This window comes from Equus quagga, chromosome 4, assembly GCF_021613505.1.
Source record: "Equus quagga isolate Etosha38 chromosome 4, UCLA_HA_Equagga_1.0, whole genome shotgun sequence".
NCBI classification, from domain to species: Eukaryota; Metazoa; Chordata; class Mammalia; order Perissodactyla; family Equidae; genus Equus; species Equus quagga.
This window is the reverse complement of record NC_060270.1, coordinates 22866606-22875906: the sequence shown is the minus strand read 5'-3', so window position 1 is coordinate 22875906 and position 9301 is coordinate 22866606. Positions and strand designations below refer to the sequence as shown.

The following is a 9301-nucleotide window of genomic DNA, read 5'->3' as shown; positions in this document are numbered from 1 at the left end:
CCAGGCAGGCTGAGACCAATGCAGCCCACCACATCCAGGGGTTAACCAGCACGCCTTATTGATGCTGTCTTGCTCTTCCTGCACTGATGAGTTCAAACGCAGGAGGGGAGCAGAGGGGAACCCTGGCTCCATGCAGAGCTGGCCCACAGCCTGTATGGCTTTGCCCAGGCCGAAAGGAGAGACAGCATTGCCCTGAAATGCAACTTTTGGAGACAGAGGTAGGGCAGCCCCAATTTCCCCCAAATTGAAACTAATGCAATTGGACAATTTTTGATGATCATAGGGACTTCCAGGGTGATAATGTCATATGCTGATTGTTACCTCTAAAGTTCCAATGTAAATTCTTAAAATCTTCTAGGAAACGCTTTCATTTGAGTGAAAAATCTTTCATAGTTATATAATTCATTTTTATTTTCAAAAGAAAGATGGATAAACAGTTTTGCACTGCTGACAAACTCTGAAGAATCTTTCCCCAAACTCCTAACTTATTTTATATAAGAGAAAAACAAACTCTAGTTTGTTGAAGCTACTGTTTTTCAGGTTTCTGCTACTAACAGATATTACACTGAGAGAACATGGCTGTTAATTATCTAAAACCAAAACCCAGAAAGACTCAGACCACAAGGTTTGTACTTTCTCAGATAGATTTGGAGGAATAGCATATTGGTCAGAACGTTCTCTGGGAGGAGAGAGAAGGGGCAGGTTGGAGGGGAGTGTGCTAGGATGAAAGCAGGTATGGATCCCTGGGGAAGGCCCTGGCCTGTCGCCCTGAGCTTGACAATAAAAATGTTGTATTAGTTTTCTGTTGCTGCTGTAACAAGTTACCACAAACTTTAGTGGCTAAAAACAACATAAATTTATTATCTTACAGTTCTGGAGGTCAGAAGTCCAAAAAAGGTGCTCTGGGCTAAAATCAAGGCGTTGACAGGGTTGGTTCCTTCTGGCGGCTCTGGGGAGAATTGGTTTTCTTGCCTTTTCCAGCTGCTAGAAGCTGCCTGCATTCCTTGGCTCATGGCCCCCTTCCATATTCAAAGGCAGCATGTTCGGTGGGGTCTTTCTCACGTCGCTTCACTCTTGACGGTGATTCTTCTGCTTCCCTCTTTCGAGGAGCCTTGTGATTGCTTTGGGCCCGCCCTGATAATTCAGAATACTCTAGGGAGAGTATCTCACGGTCAGCTGATTAAGCAATGCTAATTCCATCTGCAGTGTTAATTCACCCTTGCTATGAAATTTAACATCATCATAGGCTCTGGAGACTAGAGCATCTTTCCACAAATGCCTGTACAGGTTTGGAGACACGCACCCTGGTTCTCTTCTGGCGCCTTGGAAGCTTGTTAGCCTCTGTGAATTCTCCATGCCAGCCTGGGGAGGCATCAGTCAAGTAGACATGGCAGTGTAGGGGCCAGGAGGGAAGCATCTGAGAGCCGCCTGGTAGTTCCCAGGCCCCAGTGTCCTCTCTCATGAGACAGCTGGCAGGCCGGGGAGGGGGCTGGCAGTTGGGACAAAGTGATGCAGCTGTCAAAATCACTGTGGGTCCAGTGACTGGGGACCCTATGGGGATGCAGTGCCTCAGAGGATGGCAGCGTGGAGGCCTCACAATGACTAGGGGCCGGATAAGAGTGTTTGAGACATCAACAGGAGCTGCTGATGTTTGACAGACCCCACCCCCTTCACACTACAAAGACCCTCCTGGAAGGGGGAAGGGAGAAACCTCTGAACTGACCCTCAGAAATCTAAATTGATTCAGACAACTCTGAAGTTACTGAGAAAACCCCTATTTGACTAAGATGAGTTTTCTGTCACTAGGCTGAATGGGAATTTGATATAGAAACTAGGTTGTTACAGAAAAACAATGACAGTTCACATTTTATATCCCTGATTTTGGGCTGAGAGTTGTGCCTGTTACACATAAATGAGGACAAGGATGTCGATCTCGCTTTCTGCCAAGAATATTGGGAGAGACTGCTTTATTTGCAAGCACTTGGTGAAATGAAGCTCTTGTAAACACAGTGTTTTCCTTGGCGACCCCCCTCCCTGGACCAACTCCGTGGGTGAGCTGCACCTTGAAGACAAACTCGGGAAGGACGAGCGTGTGACATCTTGCATAGCAAAATCGGTGTTTCCACATAGCTATTTTGACACGTAAAAACCAAGCCAGCAAATTTTCAGCTTCTTTTTAAAGAGCAAGTAAAATGTTAAATAGAAACCTTCACTCAGCTCTATGCCTTGCTCAGAGACACGACCACGGCGGGAGTGGCATGCTGGGCCTGGGGTGGGGGAACAGATGCCTCATCAGGGTCTTCCTGTGTGTGACTTTGGTGTGTCACACTGGTGCTCCCATGAGGCACCTTCTAATGGCTTTTCATCCGAATTAACAACCATCGTATTAATAAGTTACTTTGAATATAATGGAAAGGCAGCCCTTTGGAAGAATGCAGTCAGAGAAAGAAGTCAGGAGGAGCCGTAAAGCTGAAAGCCTCACAGAGTTAATTGCTGCATTTGGTCTCAGCTTAAGAGCGGCGTTTAGAGAGATCTGAGAAACTATGCCAGCCTGGGACAGTCCTCCCTTGGCGCTGGAGATCTGGGTGCTGGCACCACAGAGGTGGAGCCCGGGGCCCTCTGGGGGACTGACTGACCCCTGGCTTCTTCACCATGAGCCAGTGTTCCTAGGGCTGACCCGTTGAACTGGGCCCCAGAGTTCTTGGGCTTACTATGGAGAATGTTACTATGATCAGTGGGCTTGTCATTAAAAGCTGAATGGTAAATAAATAAGCTTTGTTTTGTACTTTAAACAAGTGAAAAAATAATTACAATATTAGTAATAATATTAACTAATATTTATTGAATGCTTACTATGTGCTAGGCACCAGGCTAAAGTACTTTACATACATTATCTCATTTAATCCACAGAAGAGCTCCGAGGGGAAAGAGCGAGTACCCCCATTTTAGAGACAAAGAAGCTGGCGCTCAGTGAGGTTAATGTTCCTTGCCTATGGTTACCCAACTTGTAAGTGACCAGTGTAGGGTCTGAACCTGGGTCTCTCTGGCTCCAGAGCCTGAATGCTCTGCAGTATGCCATTCAACATCCAACCCCTTTAACTACCCATGGGCAGACTCTCGGTGTGGGAGGGAACGTCAGTGAGGCATTTAGGGGGTAGAGTGCCAGGCTAATGCCCCGTGAGAGTTCTCTTGGAACTGCACATTCTTACCCCAGCCACTGGTAGGGGGCCAATGACTGGGTGCTCATTCTCCATAGGGGCAGGCATGGGTCTGAATTCAGGAAGCCTTTGGGGCCGGGATTGGGGGAGCTTCTGGACCCCTGAAAGGGCTCACATAGGGCTTAGCTCATGGCAGTGTGGGTGGTGGGTGGGCATGAAAAATGGAGCTCAATAATACTGCCTTATATAATCCAGACTATGACATTTTTTTTTGTTTTTATCGTCCATAGACTGTTACAATAGAAGCATTTTCTTAAGGATAAAGCTACATAATAGCAGTATTAATTATAGATACAGCTCACTGGATTCATGCAGTCCCTTCCCAATATTTGAGGTGATTCTTGTGATCCTGGATCTAAGCATGGCATCACTATCACATTCTGCACAGAACCAGATGTACTGGTTCAGGAGGGATGCTGACCTTCGAGATGTCACACCATAGCAGCAGCAAGTAGGAGACCAAACATCTCATGGTTGTCATAAATAGGGGGGGGACACGCTGATCTTACGGCTTTGAACATTTAAAGTTCTTCCCATTGTCAAGTGTTGGGCAGCACTGGGGACATTCTGTCTTTTGACTCTTAACCCTAGTGGTGGCCAATCTGATGTCCTGTCACTCTGCGCACTTTTGTGTCTGGGCCAGGCTGTCCGCAATGTTCAGGGCGGGTATTTCCATATCAAAAAGAAAAGCAACGGAGGGTGTAGGTGGGTAGCTTAAAGCCTTGGGCTCACCTCTGGGCTATTGGATGGGATAGAAAAGAGGAAGAGAACAGAGGGAGAGACATGAACAGCGACTCTGACTGTGGCAACCTCAATGCTCTGACAAATCCAACCACAGAAGCACATGGCTCTTCTTTTTTTAATTTTAAAGAGGATGTTAGTCCATTCACTGTCATTTAAAACAGTGCAACTAAGTTCATGGTGTTTGCTGTGTCTTATTCCTCCTTTCTTGGAGGACAGAGTCTGGGGCAGTTCCGCATCCGTGGTGGAGAACGTGATCCCAGGAAACTCTCTGGATTCTCCCTGGACTGGCCTTCTCTTTCCGTTTTACGAACGCAGTATGTTTTCTGTGACAGTGCTGCCTCCACCGCTGATGACAAAGCTCCGTGAATTGGACACTACAAGCGTTGGAGACATCTCTTCAGGGTTCTTCCTCTCTGGCTGGCGGTCCCCAACAGCAGGCCCTTGCAGGCCTGTCTCCTGGGTGCTCAGTTCTGAGTCTATCTCCCCTCGCTGCAGCGGGAGCAAAGCCTGGTGTCTGGTCAGGGTATCGTTGCTTTTCTGGGACTCCAGGGAGTTCTGGTGCGTGGAATTCCTGTGAGCCATGGCACTCTTCTGAGGCTCGTCAAAGCTCAGTGAGAAGGTGACTGTGCCACTGCCGAAGATGACCTTCTGCTTGCACCTGGGCTGCTGCTGCGCTTGCTGCTGCTGCTGTAGGGTCAGGGGCTGCTGCGGTTGCTGCTGCTGCTGCTGCTGCTCTTGCTGGGTCAAGGCCAGCGGCTGCTGCTGCTTCTGCCTCTCAGGCTGTGGGAAGGGGTCTTCGCTGTTGCTCTTGCTGCTGATGGAGGAGGAGGGGGTGGAGCCCGTGGAGCCCCCGAGGCTGCTGGACCGCTTGCGGGAGACGTTGCTGCGGCGCAGCGTGGCCCGTGCTGCTACCTTGAAAGCATGAGCAGCGGTGCTGCAGCGCACCTCCTCGATGGTGTTACGGGATGGCTTGAAGAGGATGATGTAGACCTTGTTGAAGAAGATGCAGGCCAGCAAGCCAAAGCTGGCTGCCAGGATGGCGATCACCTCCACGGCAGAGACAAACTTGCCGTAGGTGCTGGCATAGGCTGGAATGAAGGAGATCCAGACGATGAAGAAGATGAGCATGCTGAAGGTGATGAACTTGGCTTCGTTGAAGTTCTCTGGCAGCTTCCGGGACTTAAAGGCAAAGAAGAAGCAGATGGCAGCCAGCAGGCAGGTGTAGCCAATCAAGAAGCCCAGGGCCATGAGTGAGCCCTCATGGCACGTGATGAAGATGATCTCATCTTCCAGCTCGTGGTTTCGGTAGCTTGAGGGGGGCGCGGTGTAGAGCCAGATCACACAGATGACGATCTGCATGAAGGTGCAGAGGAAGACCAGCAGGAACTGCAGGTTGAGCCCCCACCACTTGCGGTGGAAGCTGGTGGGGATCTTGGCCTCAAACACCAGGAGGACGCGGTTGGTTTTCACCAGGATGCAGGAGATGCAGAGCACAAAGCTGATGCCAAAGGCTGGCTGGCGCAGACGGCACGTCCAGTCCTGGGGCTCACCGATGAAGAACAGGGAGCTGGAGAAGCAGCAGAGCAGGGAGAACAGGAGGAGGTAGGAGAGCTCTCGGTTGGTGGCCTTGACGATGGGCGTATTGCGGAACTTGATGAAGACACCCAGCACGAAGCCTGTCAGGAAAATGCCCAGTACAGCAAAGAGGGTGAGCGCGATCCCAAAGGGCTCCGTCCACGACAGAAACTCAATCTCCTTGGCAATGCAGGAAGTGTGGTTCTCATTGGACCAGAAGTCATCGGGGCACTTGTCACAAGCACTTGCATCTGTAAAATGTCCCAGGAAAGAGTTCGTCACCGTGTGGCAGAGACTCAGATTTGTGAGTGTGATGGATGTGGTGATGAAGGTGCACAGGTTATTGGATGAAGTCACTTTAAATTTTCTTTGTTGACGAAAAAATTGTGATTTTTACATTATCCAATAAAATATTGAACCCTGACTTATGTTCAAGTATATACTTAGCTAATTTCATGTACCTTTGGTGGTTCTACTATTTTTTCCCTTTGTACATGGTGGGGGGGGGGGGTTCTACAGTTTCCTTTAACACTACCTGCTGATGGTTTGTAGCAGAGAATGACCAATCTTGCTGGATAGGTGGCTGTCCAGAGGTCTGGCAGAGGCCATCAACTTTTCACAGAGTGATTTCGGCTCAGCCTGACTCTCTCTGAATATGTGGATGGCCTTTGTAGACACGCCAGAGCAGACTTCTCTTAGATCAGGGCAGAGTATCCCAGGCACATGCCCTGTGCCTTCCTCACTCCCCATCCACGGCTTTCCAGTGAGGGAGGCTGCAGCCCCATTCAATTGACAAATGTTTATTAAGTCTCTGCTGGGTCCCTGGCTGCGTGCAGTTTTGGGGAGTGAAAGGAGCATGGGCTTTGCAGTCAGAGATCTGGATGGGCAGCCTGACCCTGCCATTTACCAGCTGTATGACTGTGGTCAGGCTCCTTAACCTCTCTGAGCCTCAGTTTCCTCATCCGTGAAATGGAAGCAATAATAACCCCATTATTGTGGTGAGGATGAAATGAGATAATAACACTTACAGTTAATATTTATAGAGTGCTTCCAATATGCCAATCAAGATTTTTGTTTAACAGGCATTTATCTAGAACTTACCATGTGCTTTACCAATGTTAACTCATTTAATTCTCACTCTAGAGATGGAGAAACTGAAGCACAGGAAAAACGTAAGTAAGACAGCAAGTACAGTGCCAGGCACCCAGCAGGCAATCTATCATGGCCTATTGACTCTGGCACCTGGAGCAGACAGAACTTTGTCTATTCAGGGCCACTGAGCTATAAGAAAAGGCAGACAATATTGGAGAGCAGTATCAAAGGAAGATGTGTAACAGGTGTGTTTGTAAGCTTTTATGGCGGTACAAGACATCTACCATTTCTTTTCCATCTCCCTCAGTGCCCAGGGCAGTGTGATGCTTAGACGTACCTTGTTACATGAGAAACTGTGCTAAGCACCATCTTAGCCCTGCCCTTCTCGGGACTTTGCTGACTCCAGGACCCTAAAGTGGACTGAGCCCTGCGCGGTGTCCACAAGGGGCCGTTCCTTTACCTGTCTCATCGCTGTACTCCCCATCGGGACACTCCACGCACTCAAAGCAGCAGGTGGGCTCCCCCTCAATGATTCCTTTCCTGGTCCCCGCCAGGCAGTCTCGGCTGCAGTTGGAGAAAGGCACCTGGAAGATAGAGAGCACAGAAGTGAGGGGCTGAAGCTGCAGGATCAATCTTACAGCTCCTTTGACACATGCAAGGGGGAAGAGTCGAGCATGAGGACCAGTGCGGCAGATTCCAGATCCCTTGTAGGCAGGGGAAGGTCCAGAGGCCCCAGCTCCTGTGATCCATCAAAAGGAAAGATGCCTATGGATAAGTTCACATCTATGGGATTCTAGGAAGAACAATTGCTGGGAGTCTACACAGTGACCACAATTCTCCTAAAATGACCCCTCCTGCCAATCCCTCCAGGTCCCAGAACAAGATACCTGTTTACTCTCTATGGAAGAAAAAGTTTGAGACAAACTAAAAGACACAGAGACATGGACCTACACAGAGGGACAGTCACAAAGGTGTTGCTGAGATGAGGGGACATTTGTTTGAAAGTGAGACTCTGAACTTTGCAGTGAATTTCAATTCCTGCAGTTTTATTTTAGGCTTTATAGGGTGAGTTCTGAGAGCCTTAGCAAGGCAGGCAGGACAGGCAAAGAGGGGTCGAAAGTGAATGGATCAGCAAGAGACGTCTGGCAATCACTAACCAAAAGAAAGCTGCAGTAGCTACATTAATTTCAGATAACATAGATTTTAGTTTATTTATTTATTTACTTAATGGACTTCAGGTGCATAGAATTTGATTAATCATAATCCTTGTTTCTTTCTATCATTACTTGCTCATGTTTGAATCACTTTTAGTTATTTTTAATGATTCTCACCCAAAACAAAAGCTAGACCTGCATCTAGACAATAACCTCCATCTAACTATGTGCTTCCCCTCTGCCCCTTACTTCTGCCCTCACCACGTATTCATACCTGAGATGATCATCATCCTGTGTCCATCACAGGTGAGTAATACTAAACTGGCCAGGAACAGATGAATCCAGTCATATACAATCTCTGCCAGATATTAGGAAAACAGTAAAAACGGAACCCCCTCCAACTCATTCTTGTAAGGCCAGTATAACCCTGATTCCCAAAGCGGACAAGAACAGTATGAAAAGAAAAAAAAAATTACAGGCCCATCTCACTTATTAAGTTGTCTTCAGAAGCAGACCCAAGTCTGGGATTTGTGACCAAGGGATTTATAAAGAAAGCTCTTCCAAGGGAAACAGGTAAGAGAATGGAGGAAGTAGGACTGAGAAGGAAAGAGGAAGAGGACAAGCAAGGGTGTGGCCTTGAGCAGAGTCCCTGGAGGGTAGCTTCTGTCTGACCCTTGACCCCTGGGAACTCTGAACTGTAACGTATGCCTCAGAGCTGTCCTGACCTGAGGAAAAGGGGCTAGGGCTTTCATTCTTTCTCACCACTCATTGGTTAAGGGTTGTCTCAAGGAAATGTAAATTCCTAGACCCTCCTGCCTCTCTGAGGCTGTGGGCAAACTGGGTTCCATTAGCCTGCAGGCAGTCTTCTGAAAAACAGCAGTGAGTTCTGGTTACTGGAAGCAAAAATATACAGACGTCCTGGAGATGCATCCAAAGTGTAAGGAATCTGAAAGGACCTGGGGAGAGTACAACTATTTTCCACTACTTGAAAATAGATGAAAAATACTAAAACAAAAAACAAACAAACTCAAAGGACAAAAAAAGAACAAAAAGGGAAAATACACCATGATGAAGTTGGGTTTAGGCCAAGAATGCAAACAAGTTTAATATTAGAAAATCTGCAAATGTCATTCACTGCAGTAATAAATTAACACAGAAAAATGTGATCATCAATAGAGGGAAAAAAAGTTTTTGATGAAATTCAACACAGAGTAGTGATAAAAACTTAATGAAAAAGAGTAGGAAGAAGTATCTTTAACTTGAAAAAAGGTAACATAAAAAAATCCTTAGACGTCATTCTATATGAGACAATATTAAAAGCATTTCCTTTAAAACAAGGGAGCCCACTATCAGCACTATTATTAAACATTGACCTGGAGTTGCTAGCTAGTGGAATAAGACAAGAAAAATAAGGGCATAAATACTGGAAAGTACTAAATAAAACTGTTATTATTTGTAGATGATATGATTGTCCACATAGAAAGCCCAAAAGAATCAACAACTAAATTATTAGAAATA

General features: G+C 47.2%; 1 protein-coding gene across 1 annotated transcript in view; it reads right to left on the bottom strand.

The window, feature by feature from the left end:
- Nucleotides 1-3845: 3845 nt before the first annotated feature.
- CASR (calcium sensing receptor) overlaps nt 3846-9301 on the bottom strand; it is an 81006-nt gene continuing 75550 nt past the window's right edge. Inside the window, exons 6-7 of the mRNA XM_046659301.1 lie at nt 7090-7213; nt 3846-5788 (exon numbers count right to left, since the gene is read on the bottom strand). Of these exons, the coding sequence (XP_046515257.1) occupies nt 4266-5788; nt 7090-7213 (1647 nt within the window). The 3' untranslated portion in view covers nt 3846-4265. The remainder of the gene's footprint in view (nt 5789-7089; nt 7214-9301) is intronic.